This window comes from Carlito syrichta, unplaced genomic scaffold (genome assembly GCF_000164805.1).
Source record: "Carlito syrichta isolate Samal-C Ts95f unplaced genomic scaffold, Tarsius_syrichta-2.0.1 Scaffold302945, whole genome shotgun sequence".
Taxonomy (NCBI): Eukaryota; Metazoa; Chordata; class Mammalia; order Primates; family Tarsiidae; genus Carlito; species Carlito syrichta.
This window is the reverse complement of record NW_007247041.1, coordinates 74,967-96,480: the sequence shown is the minus strand read 5'-3', so window position 1 is coordinate 96,480 and position 21,514 is coordinate 74,967. Positions and strand designations below refer to the sequence as shown.

General features: G+C 36.9%; 1 protein-coding gene across 4 annotated transcripts in view; it reads right to left on the bottom strand.

The window, feature by feature from the left end:
• The window catches only part of DMXL2 (Dmx like 2), a 182,004-nt gene that overhangs the window by 125,603 nt on the left and 34,887 nt on the right, over positions 1-21,514 (bottom strand). For all 4 annotated transcript variants that reach the window (XM_021711942.1, XM_021711944.1, XM_021711943.1 and 1 more), the window contains exons 2-6: positions 10,288-10,413; positions 7,441-7,512; positions 2,723-2,801; positions 1,764-1,899; positions 1,037-1,103 (exon numbers count right to left, since the gene is read on the bottom strand). In XM_021711942.1, the coding sequence (XP_021567617.1) occupies positions 1,037-1,103; positions 1,764-1,899; positions 2,723-2,801; positions 7,441-7,512; positions 10,288-10,413 (480 nt within the window). The remainder of the gene's footprint in view (positions 1-1,036; positions 1,104-1,763; positions 1,900-2,722; positions 2,802-7,440; positions 7,513-10,287; positions 10,414-21,514) is intronic.

Sequence of the window (21,514 nt, the reverse complement as noted above, 5' to 3'; positions counted from 1 at the left end):
GCAAACAGTAAAACAAAGGAACTGTTACCTCTAAAGTAATTAACTATAAAAATATTTTATACAATCTTAATAATGTGAACAATAAATGCCAATTTATCCAAAATCATAAGATACCCACACAAGGAAAACCAGAGAAAGTGAAGTGAATATGTAAGAATATGTGTATGGCCTAGATGTGGAGATGGGATTTGTAAAATCAACTAGAAAGCTAAAGTCTCAGCTTCCATAGTAGGAAGGCAAGACATAATACATACAACTGGGGGTTGGGGGGAGGGGAGGTCCAGAAACAGGAGTACCTACAAGTTAGTCAGGAACATGGAAAAATATTCAATATTCAATTTGACAAATAAATGCCGCCAGGACACAGAAATTGTATGAAAAAGAATAATGAATAACTAAGGAATAATGAAACAAAGAATGCTTCTCTTCACTGTGAATCCAGTAGTATTATTATACTATCAAAATTATGTACATATGCTATTTTTAAACACAAAACTTAGTTTGAGAAAATGTGGGCTGGGCGCAATGGCTCACACCTGTCATCCCGGCACTTTGGGAGGCTGAGGCGGGAGAACTTCTTGAGCCCAGGAGTCTGAGACCAGCCTAGGCAGCATAGCAAGTCCTTGTCTCTAAAAAATCAAAAAATTAGCCAGGTGTGGTGGTGCATGGCTGTAGTCCCAGCTATTCCAGAGGCTGAGGTGGACGCATCACCCAAGATCAGATGGTCGAGGCTACAGTGAACCATGATCATACTACTGCACTCCAGCCTGGGCAAAGTGAGACTACAGTCAGAAAAAAGGGAAAATGCAAATGAGTTAAGATTAAATAAGAGTAATAAGAATAGCCATTATTTCCCAAATGCCTACGAACTATGGGAAAATACCAAATCTTTTACAAATACCAGTGCTATTCCTCAGGCCAGCTTTGCAGAATAGGATTATCCCAGTTTTATAGATGAAAATATTGAAGTGAAAATAAATAAGGAACATTTTTAATTGTTTTGCTTCTTTCACTTGCTTTTTGTCTGGCCTTTTACCTTTCCAGCAGTAGCAAAATATTCACCATCAGGAGACCATTCCATCAAATGCACAGATACTGAGGTTCTAAAAAAGACAAAGTTAAACAGATAGCAGTTTTTTAAAAATCTAACATACTGTATATATAAATAGTCAAGATGAGATTTTCCTAAAATTAAAGATATAATCCATAACAGTGTTTTTGCCTCCTTAAAATTATAAATATTTCACCTTGCTAGAAACATAATTTAAACAAATTTAACATTCACTTTGGAAAAAGAAAAATATAAGTAACATGCATATAGTATATCTCCATTTACATGTCCCACCAACATTCTAAATATAACAGTTAAAAGCTGAGCTCATCCTCTTTCCTGGCTAATTGGTTCCCATCACATAACCTATATTAACATTATTGGTATATCTTCTACTTGAAATAGTGGCTTACAACTTTCACCACATCTTCTCCCTTCCCATCCATTAATGAGTAATTCCTGTGTGTCAACCCAGTCAATTCCTGACCTAGAGTTATAACTATGGGAATATTTTTGTCCTTTTTAAAAAAGCTAATTATGACACAGATTAAAGAATTATATTATAGTGGGTTTTGGTTAGAAAAAAAATCTACTTTCTAGGCTTTTAAATGTAATAGTACTGTCAAAAAATAAAGATCTTTGTGAAGGGGAACATATTTTAGGAAGCATTTGTTTTTAATTAATGAATATAACAATACAACTAGACACTAACTTGCATTGCCAGACGCACTTCCAATCATTTAAAACAGGAGGAATTTTATTATCAATTTCTTCCTCCTCTTCCAGAATATCACCTCCTGGAGGAGCCCACAACTGAATAGAATCAGTTGATGTCAACAATCTGTTATCTGAAAAGTAAAGAATGTTTTAATGAATAAGTAAGGATTATTTAGAGAAAGAAATGCATATGGGCTTCTGTTTAACTATTATGTAAAATATAAACAATATCGTCAATGAAAAACACTTGGTATATATCTATTTAAAAGAATCCTCTAGAAGAAAAATTTAAAAAAAGAATTTTCTAGATAGGAGAAACATAGTTCTTAGGAAAGACTTGAGAACAAAAAAGAAAAGTTTACTGGCAAACAGTTATTGTGTATCAAGGAAGTCTCTCAAAAAAAAGAAAAACAGCAAAAGTAGAATAACAAATCACCAAAATTCCAATATTTACAATACAAAATGTTCTCAGAAGGCACAGTTACAAATTAACAAAATTTAGTTTTGCACATGAAATATAAAAATAATCCTCACTAATTGTGAATGTAAAAAAAGGACAATAGCCGTTATCATGAAAAGCTTCTAATGTATAAAAATTAAAGATAGCAATTTCCTAAAACACAAATTTCAAAAGGTAAAATTGTTTTGGTATCTGTTTTATTTACAATTTTGCTGCTTAGTAAATATGAGTAAAGTGTAGCACGTTAACTAAGGAAACAAACCATCGTTGTTTCTTGAAATACAATATTAAAGGGCAAGGGGGAAAAAGCATAGAACAAATTAAGCCTTGTACAAAGCAGTGTATACCAAGAAGAAAACAATATATTCACTCATCAGCAAAAGTAAAATACAATATTGATCATTTTCTCATCATGGGTGACTATATCACACTTTGAAATAACATTTAAAACAAATATTAAATTTAAATAATTTCTAAACATAATTGCACAATACCTTGAGGGTCCCATGCTAAGTTGTATGTCACAGAACTCAAAAAAAACTGCCCAGTTTTAAGCCACTGACACTTGATTTGCTGAAATATGAAAAGAAAAAAGAAAACATTACCATTTTATCATTTTAACTTAAGACCTTATGACTGAAACAAAGATGCGAATATTTCACTATTATTTTCATCTGTGGTCTGACAATTAAGTTCGTGAACTTTCCACTGTGCGCTTTCTTTGGCAGTATTGTCTTTGGTAAAGTTTCATAACTTTGGAGTATCAGTGCCTCACAGCTGTGTTCATGTCAACTTGTGGCAGTGTGTTGTGGAGCGGTGCTCGTTATTGTTGTTGCATGTTTTTCTGTGCCATCACAAGAATGTTGAAGCTTGAATTAGAGCAATGAACAAACATTAAGTTTCTTGTTAAACTTGGCAAGAGTGGAAGTGAAATCAGGTACATGTTAATCCAAGTTTATGAGGATAATGCCATGAAGAAAATGGCAGTGTACCAATGGGCTAAACACATTTTTCTGAGAGGAGAGAAGCATTACTAATGAAGAGCGACCAGGACAGCCAGTAACAAGCAGAACTGATTAAAACATTGCAAAAATCCATTAAATCATACATCAAAATTGTCAGCTGACTGTAAGAAGCACAGTAGACCAAATAAACATCAATAGAGAAACAGGAAAATCTTAACTGAAAATCTTGGCATAAGAAAGGTGCATGCAAAAATGGTCCTGAAGGAGCTCTTACACCACGACAATGTACCAGTTCACACAGCAGTCTGTGAGGGAGTTTTTAGCCAGTAAACAAATAATTGTATCGGAACACCCTCCCTACTTGCCTGATCTAGCCCTAGCCCTGATCTAGACTTTTCTTTACCCGAAGATAAAGGAAATATTGAAAGGAAGACATTTTGATGACATTCAGGACATCAAGGGTAATACGACGACAGCTCTAGTGGCCATTCCAGAAAAAGAGTTCCAAAACTGCTTTGTCAGGTGGACTAGTCGGTGTATAGCCTCCCAAAAGGAGTACTTCAAAGGCGACTATAGTGATATTCAGCAGTGAGGTATGTAGCACATTTTCTAGGATGAGTTTGCGAACTTAGCTGTCAGATCCTGTATACTGTTTTTAATATAACTTTCAATATTTTCACTACTACCTACACTGAGTTCCTTGCCATTCCCAAACAAAGTGTGGTTTCTCAGACTTTCTTCCATGTCTATAATACATTCTTTTTTAAAAATTTATTTTATTTTTTTAAATTTATTTTTAAAATGAGTACAATTGAGGGTTAGGTATACAAATGTTCATAATGTAGGTACCCTTGTTGATTAGGTGTGCCCTCCCTCCTCTGGCAGTTTCCCTCAACTGCCAATCCCACTCCCCTCCCCTGACAGTCCCACTACGGCCAATCCCTTTCTTATAGTATTATGATAATTTATAAATACATTCTTATACTTAGGATATCCTTTTCTTCACTCCTCTTGCAATCTCCTATGCTTGCATTAAGATTAGTTGAATAATCACCTCTGCCGTGAAGCCTTCTCAGACATCCTGGCAACACCAATAGCACTTTTACATTCTGCCGTTATAATGCTGATCATATGAAATTATTATTTGTTTATATGTCTGATTTTCCCATTAAATTGCAACACTCAAGGGCCATAAATTATGTCATAATAATCTTTGTTATCTTCAGTATTTGTAATAGATGTTCAATAAATGTTTACAAGAACAAAATTAACGTACATTAGAAAAAAATGTAAAACTATCATAATCTCACAAATTCAAAGTCTAAAAGACAATTAGACGTACCTTGCAAAAAGTCAAAATATTTGAACTATATAAAGTATACAGGCAGGGTGTGATTTCAGCACTTTGGAAGGCCAAGGTGAGAGAACTGCTTGAACCCAGGATTTCAAGACCTGCTTGGGCAACATAGCGAGACCACACCTCTACAAAAAAATCAAAAAATTAGCCCAGCATGGTAGTGCGTGCCAGTAGTTCCAGCTACTCGGGGGGCTGAGGTAGAAGAATCAACTGAGCCCAGAAGGTCAAGGATGTGGTGAGCCATGATCATTCCACAGCACTCCAGCCTGGGCAACAGAGTGAGACTTCAACTCAAAAATAAATAAATAAAACAAAATGCATATAATCTACAAACTTCATATTATATTTGACTCATTCCCATACTTTTTTCTTCATATTTTCATTCTAAAAGATGACTTAAAGTTTAAAAGTCAAAGACCTTTGTCTTAAAATATAGTATCTGAGTAAATAAAAGTTTACATATTTCTTTGTAGTACATACAAAATGCCCTTTTATGAAAGTATAGGACGATGTAAAGCCATGTTATAAAGCCATGTTACCTTGGGCAAATTATATACTGATTTCTTGGCAAATAATCATTTTTAAATGGCAATGCCCTTCTTCTTTACAATATTTTAAAAATACTTAACAAATAATGTATACAAGGTTTATTGACTATCATAGGCAGATTTTAAAATATAACTGTAAAACCTGCATTTCGCTATCAAAAAATAATTGTATACGTTATAACCAGAGAAAATGCCATTTTTAAAACCCTACTGCTGCTAACCAAATAAGAGTCACAACAGTATTTTAAATACTGTCCAACAAATCTATTTTAGTGTAATAATTAAATCATTCCTAGACTTATATACATCCCTAATATTCTTTCCTTTAGTGTTCCTCGGAGTGTAATCTTTGGACCAAATATCTAGCAGAAATTTTTTTACAGGGGGAGAGGCGGAATTGGCAATAGTGGGAATCTCCCAGGGGAGAGGGGCACACCTCATCAACAAGGGTACTGGCATAATGAGCATTTGTATACCTAACCCTGAATTTTACCCCACATCTTTAAAACTTAAAAAAAAACAAAACAAATTGAGGTGTGAGATCTGGGAACTAAATTTTTAGTATATGCTCTCTCTTTAGTATGTGATGTCCATTTCATAATACTATTATAGGAAATATCTAAAAATTTATGCTGTTTTTTAGAAATGCAAAAATAAATATTCAAATACAAACTTTTTTTTTTTTTTTTTTGAGTTGGAGTCTCACTCTGTCGCCCAGACTGGAGTGCAGTGGCCGCTCCCGGCCACCGCAGCCTCGACCTGCTGGGCTCTGGCGATCCTTCCACCTCAGCCTTCCAAGTAGCTGGAACTACAGGCACGCACTACCACACCCAGCTAATTTTTTTGATTTATTGTAGAGATGAGGTCTTGCCAGTTGCCCAGGTGGGTCTCGAACCCACGGGCTCAGGCAATCCATTCACCTCAGCCTCCCAAGGCGCGGGATTATAGGCTGAGCCACCGAGCCCGGCTCAAATACAAACATTTAATGAAAAAATACCAAAACCACTTGTTATAATGCATTCATTTAAAAATATACTTTTAAAGAATTACTTGTAAATACATATTCTTGGAATTTAGATTTAGCATTTGCAGTTTTGATTAATTACGAGTGATGTGGGGTCCTAATGCATGTGAAAATTTTATCTAATGCGTGATAATTCTAACCATACTTTATTTTCTGAATATTAAGTAAAACAAAATATAATACAACACCCAGTATGAATCTGAATGGTTCTCAATGTGGTATGCTTGACCACTTAGCTGGTAAGCAAGCTTATCTAACAGTCAGCAAACATTTCAGAATACCTACTATGCTTCCAATACTGTTCTAAGTACTTGGAATTAATCAGGGAAAAAAGAAACAACGCTTCTTATGCTCACGGAACTATAATCTAAATAGTAAACAATAAATAAATAGGTTATGAAAAAAATGTTAAACAAAAAGATAAGGGGAGTAAAAGTAAGTTGCAATTTTTATTTATGTATTTATTTCTTTGAGCTAGAGTCTCACTCTTGTCGCCCAGGCTGGAGTACAGTGGCACACTCATGGCCACCACAGCCTCGACCTGCTAGGTTTAGGTGATCCTTCCGCCTCAGCCTTCCAAGTAGCTGGAACTACAGACGCAAGCCATCATGCCCGGCTCAGTTGCAATTTTTAAGAGTGGTCAAAGTAAGCCTCACTGAAAGAAGTATTATTGAGTAAGATCTAAAGGATCTGTGGGAGCTAGCTTTGGAGATATTTTAGAGGAAGAGCATTCCAGACAAAAAGAACCACTAACACAAAGGCCCTAAGAGGAAGGTTAGCTGAGGCAATAAAAATGCCAGTGTGGCCAGAATGGGACCAGCAAGAACAAGAATAGTAGGAGATGAGCTCTAAGAGATTAAAAAGTGTGGTGCTGTTGATAAGAAAGGTTGTAATCTATTTTAAGACGTTTTGACTTTTTACCTAAGAGAAATATGGAGCTGTTAAAGAGTTTTAAGTAGAGAAATGTCATGATCTGTTCTGTTGAGAACAGACACTGGGATAGAGGGGAGAACAAGAAACCAGTTATTAGATGGGCATTAGTAATCTAGGCAAGAAATAAGATTAGTTCAAACTAGGATAGATCTCAATTAACAGAGTAAGTCTCAATTAGCAATATCCTAGAAACTTGGGTTTCTAAAAGGTCTGAGAATATGTTCCTAGTGAATGTAAAGGATCTTATCACAAAGCAGTAGACCAACTTTACAATGATATTTCAACCCACTTTCAGCACCAGCTCCTAAGGAGCTCTTCAGTACTAACAACTGGATTCTAAAAGTTAACTTGATTCTAAAATGTACTACTACTAGTTAATACTTACACAATTTCTCTTATGCGAATTTATGCCCAGCGGTTCAAAAATACAAACAGCATTACCGTATGAAGCTGCAATCTAAAAAAGAGTAAACATACCATTAACATTTGGAAAAAGGTAAAATAAAGATAACCTACTTTTCATAATAATGTATAAACTAATTACATATAATACCAATACAGTATTCATAGTTTATTTCCTTCCATAAATATACCTGGAAGTGTACTGGAGTTAAGAGACTCCTCTTTGTTATCAAAAAATTCAGCAGGCTTTATTTTACATATCAAATACAAAGTTGACCTATTCAAAGAAATCATATTTTCTATAGTAATTTTATTTTTAATATAAAAATAACTTTATTAAAAACAATACATTTCAATGGTGTATCTATTTGTCAGAAACTTTATAATCCAGTAAAAATAATATGAAAACCTTGAAAAGTGGAAAAAGACATCTAATAATAACAGGTCTTTTTTTTTTTTTTTTTTTTTTAGACTGGAAAATATAGTTTATTTAGAAAGTAGGGGGCCATAGCTAGGAAAACATGGTGGCCATAGTCAATAAAAGGTCTTTAAAATATATCAAATAAAATGGCTTAATTATAACCAAGCAGAAAATACCAACTGGGAAACCATCTAGAAAAAGGAATAGAATATGAGTTCAGGAGAAATCAACGAGCCATCCAAGGCACCTGTGGGGAAAGAGCTTACATAAACATCTACAGAGGACTTAAGCGAGGAATTTGGGGGCCAGAAGGATTCTGTTCCAAGATATATACTCGACAGGAAGAGAAGTGAATTTATCTGTTCCTGGAAGCTACCAGAACCTGTTTTCCATAATTTCTTGAAGGCCAGTTGTCAGGTCATCCTCATCTTGGCAAGGAGGACTCAACTACAGAAAACAGACCAAAAACCATCCCTTTTGACACCTCTACCCTGGTTAACCCATGAAAGTAAATTAGGTATATGTTCTTTTAAGTCCTCGATTTTAAGACACTCTCATGCTAAAAAGTGATTTTAACTGTTAACTAATATCTAACATTCTTTCCAAGAAAAAACTTTTAAACAACAATGATAGGGAAGAAGCTACTTCAAATAACAGGCAAAAGTGTTGTGAATTATCCCATTCAACATGTCAATCAATGAAGGAATGATTATAACAGACTAATATAAAGTCAACTCCATAAAAGTTATCACCACAAAGATTGGGAATAAAGGGACTAAAAGAAGATGGTAATAAAGACAGCAAAGATGTCACAATTTTGCCTTTACATTAAATCAGGTAAGGAAAAGTAGAAACACAGGTTGCTCTGCTTCCTATGGTTATGAATATCAATGACTTATAAATTAAAAAAAAACTTTATTCCCAGACAATTTGTTCATTGTGAGTATTACCAACACTTAGTTATTTAATAAAATTCACCTCTGACAATTATTATACAACTTTAGGCAAGCTTAAAGCTACCTTGCTTGGCCTAGAGAAAAAAGCAATGACAAATTAATGAGAGAAATCTGGCACTTTTAGCGTTTTTTCTAAAATAAGCATAAGCAACACTTGGGGGGCGGGGAGTGAAGAAAATAAATCAGAAGAACAAGAAACAAGTATCAAGAAAGACCAGGAAACTCAGTGTTTTAATATTAGGTCAAATATGTCACTGCACTGTCAATTTACACAAATTTTAAGGCTTGATAAAGGGAGTAGGATGGGATAGGAGATATAGTATAATAAAGTAATCATAATTTATCATTCAGTATAAAGTTGCATGATTACTATATATCACCATGAATATTCTGATTTAACATATCCTTGATAAAATTTGTTTCCCAGTAAAAAGCAATTTCCAAAACACTAAGATCCTATAAATTATTATAATTATTACAGGTAAAAATCTTATTTCTGTTATTGTAGAGACATTGAACTCTGTTACATAATATTGACCTTACTAAATTGATAGAGTATACAACAAATATGTTATATTTTCTTCACATACAACCAAACTTTGAGGTATATCATGTTTTAAAATTTATAGGAGGTCGGGCACGGTGGTTCAAGCCTATAATCCCAGCACTCTGGTAGGCCAGGTTCGAGGACAGCCCGAGCAACTTGGTGAAACCTCATCTCTACAATAAATCAAAAAATCAGCCAGGTGTGGCAGCGTGTGCCTGTAGTTCTGGCTACTTGGAAGGCTGAGGCAGAAGGATCGCCTGAGCCTAGTGAGTCGACGCTGGGGTGGCCGTGAGCATGCCACTGAACTCCAGCCTGGGCGACAGAGTGAGACTCCAACCAAAAAAATAATAATAATTGCAGGAGAGGTGCCTAAGATGAAATTTTAACTATTTCAAAATAAATCCTCTGTTCTGAAGTCTGAATGAATAAACTGTAAGATTCTTCACTCAAATAACGTTCATTAACTTAAGACTTTACAAAGCACCTTCCTTATGACAAGCATAATATTAGACATTAACAACTTGCTAAATATCTTAATAAAAATTTGATACTATAATGTGGGGGATATAAGGGGTGCCTGGTAGTGAAGATAAAAGTTTACTTCCCCCTCTATTGGCTTAATGGCTGCTAGAATTCTCAACTGGCAGAATATCCATATGCACACGATTGCGAGGTCTACAGATCTCTGAAGGCAGTATACACCTACAGAACAATTATCAGATTATCAGCTTAAGGCACTTTACAATTTGCATACAATCTATCACTTTACAACTCCTGTCAATTGGCACCTAAGCTAGGTATGTTAATGAGAAATTGTAGGCAAGTCTTGCATAAAATAATAAGAATATCCTGAGACCATTAAATACATTTTTAAATGACATTTAATAAAGTAATTAAATCTCTTACTCTTCCTTGTTGGTTAGAACACTCCACACAGCTGACTTGGATGTTTCCATGCTTAGCACCAGGAATGATCTGCACACATTCAAAGTCATTTGCCAAAATAACAATATCACAGCCTGATCCGTATGCCTGAAAAGCAAAGTTTTATGATATGTAAGACATATGACTTTTGAAATATTATTATATAATATCTTAGACTTTATTATCATTATAAAGTATACCTTAGCACAGGGGTCCCCAACCCCAGGGCCATGGACCCACTGGTCCATGGCCTTTAGGAACCAAGCCACACAGCAGGAGGTGAAAGGCCAGCAAGCAAGGGAAGCTTCATTTGTATTACAGCTGCTCCCCATCGCTTGCTTTACAGCCTGAACTCTGCCTCCTATCATATCAGCAGTGGCATTAGATTCTCATAAGAGCATGAACCCTACTGTGAACTGCACATGTGAGGGATCTAGGTTGTACACTTCATATGAGAATCTGATACCTGATAATCTAAGGTGGAGCTGAGGCTGTGACGCTAGTGCTGGGGAGTGGCTCCAAAAACACATTAACATTAGCACTGAGGTTTGACTGCACAGAGACCATAATAAATCAGTGGTTTGCAGACTCATATCAAAATCCTGTCAGTGAGTGGCAAGTGAATTGATGTACTTCAATTGTACAGTTGTATCTGGTGGCAGGCTTTAAGTCAGAATCTGATACTTATTTTAGTCTGTGCATTGCCCATCCATTATTTTTATTTACTATTTCTGTCCATGTCTCTTTTTTTAATGGTGAATTAAATGCTTGAATCAACCCAAAACTATCCCCCCCACCCACCCCTGGTCCCGTGGAAAAAAATGTCTTCCATGATACCGGTCCCTGATGCCAAAAAGGTTGGGGACCGCTGCCTTAGCATATTTTACAAAACAGTTGATGTAAGAACATCTATTTTCAAATAAGAACATTAAAAGTCACAATAAAAAATAAACTGACGACACTCCATGCATTATCATTCAACAACTGTTACTAACAGGAAAAGCGTTCTTCCAGTTCTTAAACACTGAAGCCTCTGTCCCTGTAGTTCATAAGTCATTCTGTATAGAGTTTCTCTCCAAAGTTCATCTCAGTAAACCCTAAAGTAAAAAAATTCTATCTGAAAATAATAAGATATTGAAGACTACAACTGTGTTCACAGACTTCAAGTCAGGCTTAAGAAAGATCAAGATGGAAATTAGACATGCAACCTCCAACACAATTCCACATGGCTTAAAAAGTAAGTTAAATAGACATGAACACCAAAGGCAGAATTACATGTACTAAGGCAAAGATGAAACTTAAACTCATCAATTGCCCAGGTGAATCCATGATACAGCCTGCCTTCATCCCTCCTCGCAGCCCAACCTCACCAGGCATGAGGGAAAAAGAAATAACCAAAGTGATTTTACCAGTAAAAAAAAAAGAATAAGAAAGAAAAACAAATTAACATATAAAACATGGGCTGTTATTATTATATGGTCTAAAAATTAAACTACAACACAGAATTAAACCACATAATTCTTCCTATTGCCACACTTCTTGGTGTATGCTAGTCCTATTTTGCAACTCTGTGAATTTTATGATGACATAAGGCAGAGGGTGGGGATACTTTTCTTTTTCTTCCAAACTCTACTTGTGATTAAATATTCAAAACAACCTCACAACCTAATTCTGAAATTAAAAAAAAAAGCCCCATGAAAAGCAACAACCTAACGCTGAAACAAAAAAAAGGCCCCATGAAAGCAACAAAAACATAAAATGCATGAGTTAGTACTTTTCTCTATTTCCAACCCCTCAGCAATGTGATCATGTCCTACAAAATAGGGATATCCTACCGCCAAGGCTGACATGTGATGACATCTAAATTAGTGACCTATGCCCTGAAGAGGTCCACATATGGCTACTAACAAAAGAGGGCAATGAAGATTAAGACCAGAAAGGAAGATGAACATTACTTCTGGTTTCTAAAACTTTCAGTGTTACCAAAGCCTGCTGTAACTACTATAAACCATCTTTAACCCATGTATTCACACATAAAGAAAAGCAAAGACAGAATTTTAAGCAAGGAAAACATGGAAAAAAATCACTCACAGGAGGAAATGATCACTCATATTCGTATAGACAAGGCAAACTTACTGTTCCATGCATTCAGAAAAGCAAAATTGAAAAGAAATATTAAGTATATGTAGAAGAAATGTTGTGTTACCATGTTAATCTTTAAAATTACATTATTAAAATAACAAAACTAATCTTACCCTGAATAACATTTCCCAATTTCCAAAGTGCCTTATATCATTATCTTAGCAAAGTGGATTGATGGAAAAAGCAGACTTCATTTAGTTTGAAATCACACATGCAGAGTTTTCAATTTTTGCTTATGCTATGCTGTGTTCTCTTATGCAAGTTACTATGCTGTGTTCTCTTATGCAAGTATTTCCTCATCGTAAAATGGAAGAAATAATACTTATCTCTTAGAATAACTTTGAAAATTAAAATAGGAAATTTATTTGTAAAATGCTCAACACAAATCATTTATTTAAGAAATAACAGTACACCATGACCAAGGCCTGAGTTAGAGACTAGGACTACAAAACCACAAGATGTAATCCCAGTCAGTCTAATGGGGAGATGACTGGGTGAATCACCAATCACAACTAAATGACAAACTGCCATCACAGAGATATTCACAAAATACTACCAGAAGACAGACGAGGTACTCAATAAATGTCATATCAAGCCCTCTTTAACCTTTGCAGCAGACCTGGAAGGTAGACATTGTACAAAGAAAAATTCAAGTTCATTAACTTGCCCAAGATTACTTAGTAAGTGGAATGTGTTCAAACTCACATTCTTACAATTCTTACGTTCTTTTCCCTACATTACATATCTAAGAGACTTAAAATATTCCAGATAAATATTAGTACATTTGCTTCTCTAAAGATGAGCCATCCCTAGCAACTGCTACTATACATAGATCCACTCTTACTGCTCAGTCCCTGAAATGGCTTTTTACTCTTCTCTAGATATCGATAGCTGGCTGATCTTTTTCCAAGGGACATGTACTATCCTCCTTAGATATAGGAAATTTGTCATTTTTCTGATCCTGCAATAGTTCTCAAACCCGACTGCTTCAATATCAACTAGGGAACTGGTTAAAAATACAGAATGGTCTCATCCCAGACTTACTAAATTCGAATCTTCATGGATAAAATAATTTATCAATGTCTATCAAAATTTTAAATACAAAATACCCTTTGATCAAACATTCCCTATTTTACCGTATAAGTATGTTTACTAAAGTTTGCCAAAATATATGTAGGATGTTCACTCCCCATTATTTATAGCAGCAGAAACTGAAAAGAATCACAGTATTCATCTGTTGAGAATGGTTAAATAAATTACTGAATGCCTATATACTGGAATACTATGTAGCTACTAAAAATTTAGAGACCTCTGGTCTACTTTGGTATCAAATCCCCTATCAAAACAGTAATTCCCATTAAAATGGAACAACTATGTCTGGTACTAATTTCCTGTGGAGCCATACCTATGCAATATTTGCCATTTTATATAATAATCATGATCATTGCTAGAACAGAACCCCCTAAATTGTTGTATACTATCAGCTAGAAAATGTACAGAGGAAAAACAGTATTATTCTTTATCATTTTCTAAAGAGTTTAATGCACAAATAATCCAAGTATGGAAGAACAGGGAACTCATACGATATCACATACATTCTTCAACTGAGGGCCCATGAGATTTTAATGATGTATAATGTGTGTATAAAGTCTGTCTGGTTCCTCTACCGAATGGACCCTCAGGGCAAGGACATTTCCTTGTCCTTGTTTACCACTGTAGTCCCAGCACCTAGCACATAAACAACCCCCAATAAATAACCGTTTAATTAATTATTTAACACAATTTCTGGCTCCAGAAATCTAAGGGCCTGGAAACTTAGTCAAAGTACATGGAGTTGAGACAGTTGCAATTGCACTGTTGCTAATAATTTGGGCATGCTATCCTCATAAGCTTAAGAAAAGAGGAAGAGATTTTGACCGATTTTCCAGCTAACAGTATCATGAATGTAGAATACCTACCAGACAAGAACCTATCAAAGCCATTCTTAATAATTTACCATTTACCAAATACCTACTATGACCAGGCAGTCTGCTAGGGCCTTGAATAAAATTATCATTATCTTCTCAGGCCTGTTCATAAAGGTGGAGAAACTGATGCCCAGAATGGATAAGTAATTTTCCCAAGTTCTTGGAATGAGGATTCATTTGCTCCTGTTCTTTCCATTGTATCACCTACCTCCACTCCATTAAGATCTCATTAGTGCTAGAAGGGCCATGTTCATCTTTGCAATCCCAATTAAATTCCCACATCACCTAGCACTCAGTAAAGACCAACAGTTGGGATGGCTTATACAAAATTACTAATTGCTCAAAAAATTCCCATTCTCTCAATTTTAGAGGGCACAAAAGTGATTTTATTTCATTCATCTTTTTCAGAATCCAGTTTTACCAGAGGAAAAATATTTAGTGCAGCAGGAAAAGAGGGTGCTGCTAAGAATACAAGCAAATACTAAAATGACCCCAGAGAGACTAGATGTGGGCTCCTTTTTATTAGATAAATGAGTTATCTCAGAGTTTGCTGAGGATAAACTAACTTCACATGTGGGAGACAAACAACAGGATAGAGAGGCAGGAAAAAATTACACCAAGTCTTTTCTATTTTTTTTTAATCAATACGTTTTATTTTGATATTGTGGGGTACAGTTAAGGGTTAGGTATACAAATATGATTCATTCAGGCCCCCTTGTTGATAACAGGTGTCTCCCCGTCCCCAGACAGATGACAGATGTTTACTACCATTAGTCCCATCCCCCCACCCCCATAGTTTCCCACCACTGTCAATCATTTTCTTATGGTAGTGCGTTGGATGATCAAGGTCCACTATATGAGTGAGAACATGTGATACTCAGATCTTTGCTTCTGTGAGAGGTCACTAAGTATTATAGACTCTAGCTCCATTCAGGTTGCTGCGAAATTCATGATTTTGTTCTTTTTTATGACTGCATAGTATTCCATCGTATATATGTACAACATTTTTTTAATCCAGTCCTCTTTTGATGGGCAGCGTGGTTGGTTCCAAGTTCTTGCTATTGTGAACAATGCTGCGATAAATATTCGTGTGTAGGTATCTTTTTTATAGAGTGATTTGAGTTCTTCAGGGTATATTCCCAGTAGGGGGATTGCGAGGTCATATGGGAGGTTGATGTTTAGAGCTTTTAGGAATCGCCACACTGCTTTCCACAGTGGTTGCGCTAGTTTACACTCCCACCAACAGTGTAGGAGTGTTCCCTTTTTGCCACACCCTCTCCAACAACTATTATTTTCTGAGTTATTGATAATTGCCATTCTGACTGGAGTTAGGTGGTATCTCAGTGTGGTTTTGATTTGCATCTCCCTGATGATTAGTGAGGTTGAGCATTTCTTCATGTGTCTATTGGCTGCTCGGATGTCTTCCTTTGTGAGTGTCTGTTCATATCTTTTGCCCATTTTATAATGGGGTTGTTTATTTTTTCTTTTCAGCACGTTTGAGTTTCTTGTAGATCCAAGATGTTAAGCCTTTGTCAGATCTGGAGTTGGCAAATACTTTTTCCCAGTCTGTGGGCTGTCTCCCTGCTCTCTTGATGGTTTCTTTGGCTTTGCAGAAGCTTGTCAGTTTAATGAGGTCCCACTTGTCTATCTTATCCCTTATGGCCTGTGGGTTTCGAGTTTTGTTCAGGAATTGAATGCCAGTTCCAATTTCCATGAGGGTGTGTCCTTCATTTTCTAAGGTTCTTATGGTTTGAGGTTTTACATTTAGGTCTCTGTTCCATTTGGAGTTTATTTTTGTGTATGGGGATAGATAGGGGTCCTATTTCAATCTTCTGCATGTGGTCAGCCAGTTTTCCCAGCACTATTTACTGAATAGGTTCTCCTCTCCCCAGTGGTAGGTGGTGGAGGATCTGTCAAAGATGAGTTGGTTGAGAAATTAGGTTTTGCTTCTGGAATCTCAATTCTATTCCATTGATCTATATGCCTGTTCCTATACCAATACCAAGCTGTTTTGATGATTGTAGCTTTATAGTAAAGTTTGAAGTCTGGCAATGTGATACCACCTGCTTTGGTTTTTTTTTGCTGAGAATTGTTCTGGCTATTCTTGGTCGTGTGTGTTTCCATATGAATGCCTGTGTTGTTTTTTCTAGGTCTGAGAAGAATGTTGCTGGTAATTTGATAGGTATTGCATTGAATCTGTAGACTGCCTTAGGTAAGATGGACATCTTCACAATGTTAATTCTTCCAATCCATGAGCATGGGATATTTTTCCACTTGTTTGTGTCATCTTTGATTTCTTTGAGCAGAGTTTTGTAGTTTTCATTGTAAAGGTCTTTCACATCTCTGGTTAGGAAGATACCAAGGTATTTCATTTTTTGTGTGGCTATTGTGAATGGAATTGTGCTTCTTATTTGCGTTTCTGTTTGTTTATTATTGGTGTAAAGAAATGTGATTGTCTTTTGCACATTTATTTTATATCCTGAGACTTTGCCGAAAGCCTTTATCAGTGTAAGAGGTTTTTGACAGATTCTCTTGGGTTTTCAAGGTACACAATCATGTCATCTACAAAGAGAGACAATTTGACTTCCTATTTTCCTATTTGGATACCCCTGACTGCCTTATCTTCTTTGATTGCTCTAGCCAGGACTTCTAGTACTATATTGAACAGGAGGGGTGAGAGTGGGCATCCTTGTCTTGTTCCGGTTTTCAGGGGAAATGGTTCCAATTTTTGTCCGTTTAGGAGTATGCTGGCTGTGGGTTTCTCGTAGATGGCTTTTACTACTTTGAGGTATGTTCCCTGTATGCCTAGATGTTCAAGGGTTTTTATCAAGAAGTGGTGCTGGATTTTATCAAAAGCTTTTTCTGCATCTAATGATATAATCATGTGGTTTTTGTTTTGACATCTGTTGACATATTTAATTACATTTATTGTTTTACGAATGTTGAACCAGCCCTGCATCCCAGAAATGAAGCCTACTTGATCATAATGGATGATTTTTGAGATGTGTTGTTGAATCTGGTTTGCTAGGATCTTGTTGAGAATTTTAGCGTCTATGTTCATCAAAGATACTGGCCTGTAGTTCTCTTTTTTTGTTGAATCTTTACCTGGCTTGGGTATCAATGTGATGTTAGCTTCAGAAAATGATTTGGGGAGGATTCCATCCTTCTCAATCACCTGAAATAGTTTCAGTAGGATTGGAATCAGTTCTTCCTTAAATGTCTTGTAGAATTCTGCTGGAAAGCCATCTGGTCCAGGGTTTTTTTTTGTAGGTAGTTTTCTTATTACATAGTCAATTTCCTTGATTGTTATTGGTCTATTTAGAGTCTCAATTTCTTCTTGTTTCAACCTAGGTAGGTTGTGTGATGACAGAAAGTCCTCCATTTCATTGAGGTTTTCAAGTTTGTTTCCATACAAGTGTACATAGTAGTCTCTGATGATCTTTTCTATTTCTTCAGGGTCAGATGTGACTTCATTTTTGTGCTTCTGATTGCGCTTATTTGGGGTTTTTCAGTCTTTTTCTTGGTCAGTCTAGCTAGGGGACCATCGATCTTGTTTATCCTTTCAAAGAACAAGCTTTTTGTTTCATTGATTTTTTGTATTGTCTTTTTGTCTTCTATGTCCTGGATTTGGGCTTTTATTTTGGTGATCTGGATTCTTCTGCTGAAATTAGGGTTTTTGTGGTCTTGCTTTTCCAGCTTCCTTAGGTGGCTTGTTAGGCTGTTAATTTGTGTTCCTTCCATTTTCTTCATGTGTGTTTGTAGGGATATAAATTCCCCTCTTACTACAGCTTTTAAGGCGTCCCAGAGATTTTGGTAAGATGTTTCTTCATTTTCATTTGTTTCCAGGTATCTTTTGATCTCTGTTTTGATTTCATCATTGACCCAGAAGTTGTTTAGCATCATGCTGCTTAGTGACCATGTCTTTGTGGGTTTTGGGGGGACCTTGTTGGTGTTAATGTTTATTTTTATTCCACTGTGGTCCAAGAAGGTGCATGGTAGAATTTTGGTCCTTTTAAATTTGCTTATGCTTGATTTATGGCCAATTATGTGGTCGATCTTGGAATGCGTTCCATGCGGTGATGAGTAGAATGTGTATTCTCTGGTCTTTGGATGGAGTGTTCTGTAGGTATCATTTAAGTCCATTTGGTCCAGAGTCACATTGAGGTTCCAGATCTCATTGCTGATTTTTTGTCCCGATGATCTGTCTAGGGTTGTGAGTGGGGTATTAAAGTCCCCAGGTATGATGGTGTTAGAGTCAATATCTTTCTTTAGTTTCCCTAGGAGTTGCTTTATAAAAGTTGGGGCACCTATGTTAGGTGCATATATGTTTAGGATAGATATTTCTTATTGATGGAGTGAACCTTTTATCATTATGTAGTGGCCCTCTGTAACTTTTTAAATTTTTGATAGTTTAAATGGTATTTTGTCTGAAATTAGGATTGTGACTCCTCCTTTCTTTTGTGTTCCATTCACTTGAAAATTTGTTTCCCATCTTCTTACTTTGAGTCTGTGCATGTCCTTTCTAGTGAGATGGGTCTCTTGAAGGCAGTATATTGTTTCCTGGTGATATTTTATCCATTTTGCCATTCTATGTCTTTTCAGTGGCGCATTTAGTCCATTCACATTCAGGCTAATCATTGAAATGTGAGAGTTCGTCCCTATCATAGAGTTTTTAATAGAGTTGTTCTTCCACTTGTTTTTTTTTTCTTTTGTTTTTGGGGTTGGTTCATGTGCATTTTATTCTTTTTCCTGTACTCTTGTGAAGAACATTGTTCTTTTTTTCCCCTTTTCTTCTGTGTTTAGTACTTTCTTAAGTGTTTCATGTAGGGGTGGTTTGGTGGCAGCGTAAGTTCTTAGGGATTGGATATCTGGGAAAGATTTTAATTCTCCCTCACTGATGAAGCTTAATCTGGCTGGGTAGGTTATTCTTGGTTGAAATTGTTTACCTTTTAGGACTTTGAAGATAGGGCTCCAAGCTCTCCTAGCCTGCAGGGTTTCTGTAGATAAATCTGCTGCTATTCTAATTGGTTTTCCCTGGTAGGTGATCTGGTCTGTTTCTCTTGCTGCCTTTAGGATTTTTTCTTTTATGCCTACTTTGTTTAGGCGAATTATTATGTGTCTAGAAGTTGGTTTTCTCATTTGTTGTCTTGCAGGGGTTCTCTGAATCTCTTGTGTTTGAGTTTTTGCATCATTGATTAGATAAGGGAAGTTTTCTTGAATGATCTCATGGAAGGTTTGCTCCAGTGTGGTCTCTGTCTCTCTTTCTGCCTCAGGAAGTCCAATTACTCTTAGGTTCTATCTCTTGAAGTAATTGCTCATTTCTTGAAGGCTTTTTTCTGTCTGTCTGAGCTTGTTTTCTGTGTTTTTGAGAGTTTGGTTTAGTTCTATATTTTGGTCCTCAAGCTCTGAGATTCTTTCTTCTGCTTGGGTAATTCTGCTTTCCATGCTTATCAGTTTGTTATTTATTTCATTCACAGTATTCTTTATTACTATTATCTCAGATATCAGCTCCTTCCTAGTTTCTTCTTGAGTCTACTCAATTCTTTTTAATCTCTCCATTAATGTCTTGATATCTAGGTTTGTAGCTTGAGACCAGTCATTCATTGTTTGCATTCTGAAGTCAGTTTTCTCAGTGTCTGCCTCCCAGGAGTCTGTGAGAGACCCATATTCTTCTTTTGGTTTTTCTTCATTTGTGTAGATTTTTCTCTCGTCCCTTAGTGGATAAAGTCCCTTGAGCTCTAATCTCCAGCCTCTCCCCTCTGTTTTTGTTGCAGGCAGCTAGCCTGCTGCCTGGGAGATCTGTGACATTGGTCTCTGTTCAGTGTAGGGGAGGGGCTTTGTCTCCTGTTTAACGACATCACCGTGGGAACCAAGGTGGAGGCTCTGAGAGGTGGGCGGGGTGATGTGATGCAAATATGCCTTAAAAATGATGGAGGTGGTAGTTTTACTTTCACTTTTGGTGATGATCGTGTGGGTCTCTAGGCGGGACCAGCCGCACAGCTGGGCGCTGGATCCAGGGTGCCACCAGCAGGCTGGGGTGGAAGAGAGGGTTGGGCGTTCCCTCCTCTGGAGCTGGAAGCCTCCGATAGGCACCTTACACCAGCTTGGGGTTCTGCTCCCTTACACAGGCTTGCAGTCGCACGCTGAGTGTCTCAGCGAGGGTGGGCCCAGGGCTTCAGATCTCCAAAGCTCCAGAGGGCAGGTGGTGGCTCTGGGTCCCTCACAGGGCACTTCAGCCAGAAATGGGACCGGTATCTCTGAGGGGTGGGCGCCCAAAGCCTCCCTGCGTGACTGGTAGATTGGTGCTGGGTGCTGGTCGTGACGATGTAGCCAGGGAGGGAGCTGGGATTCAGGATTCCGGATTCCCCAGCCAGCCGGAATCACATATAGTGGAGCAGTTGCAGTCGGACCACAATATCTGGCCACAATATCTGGCCCTGCGTGGGACCAAAGGTCCCCAGGCCTCGTACCAGTGAGGCTTGCGGTGAGTAGAGGGGTGCTCGAAGAAAAGTAAGAGTCTTTTTGGGAGCTCACGTTCAGAGAGTCTTACGGATCCATCTATGCTGTCGCCATCTTTCAATAGACCGACACCAAGTCTTTTCTAAAGCAAACTGACATGGAACCTTGAGCAGGTACTTCCTCCCTTGGGTTCTTAGTACTCTGCACCATAGCACAATATACCAGTATCCTGAACTTCTAAGAGTACTGACCTATAAAATTTTTTATCTATAAATCAAGGATATGGTTTGGCCTCTATACACAGATAAAGCCCAAGAAAAGAGGAATAATCTTAGGAAACAGCCTTTCCTTCCATTCATATGGGAGGATTTATGAAAGGACTGAACTGTCCCTATGATGATAAAGAATAATTAGCTAATATTAATAATTCATAACTAAGAGATAATTCTGTTGCACAAGCTCTTAAGTCAAAGAAATGCTTTAAAAATATTAACCCTAGCCGGACTTAGTGGCTCAGCCTGTAATCCCGCGCCTTTGGGAGGCTGAAGTGAGTAGATTGCCCGAGCCCGCAGGTTCGAGACCCACCTGGGCAACTTGGCGAGACCTCATCTCTACAATAAATCAAAAAATTAGCTGGGCGT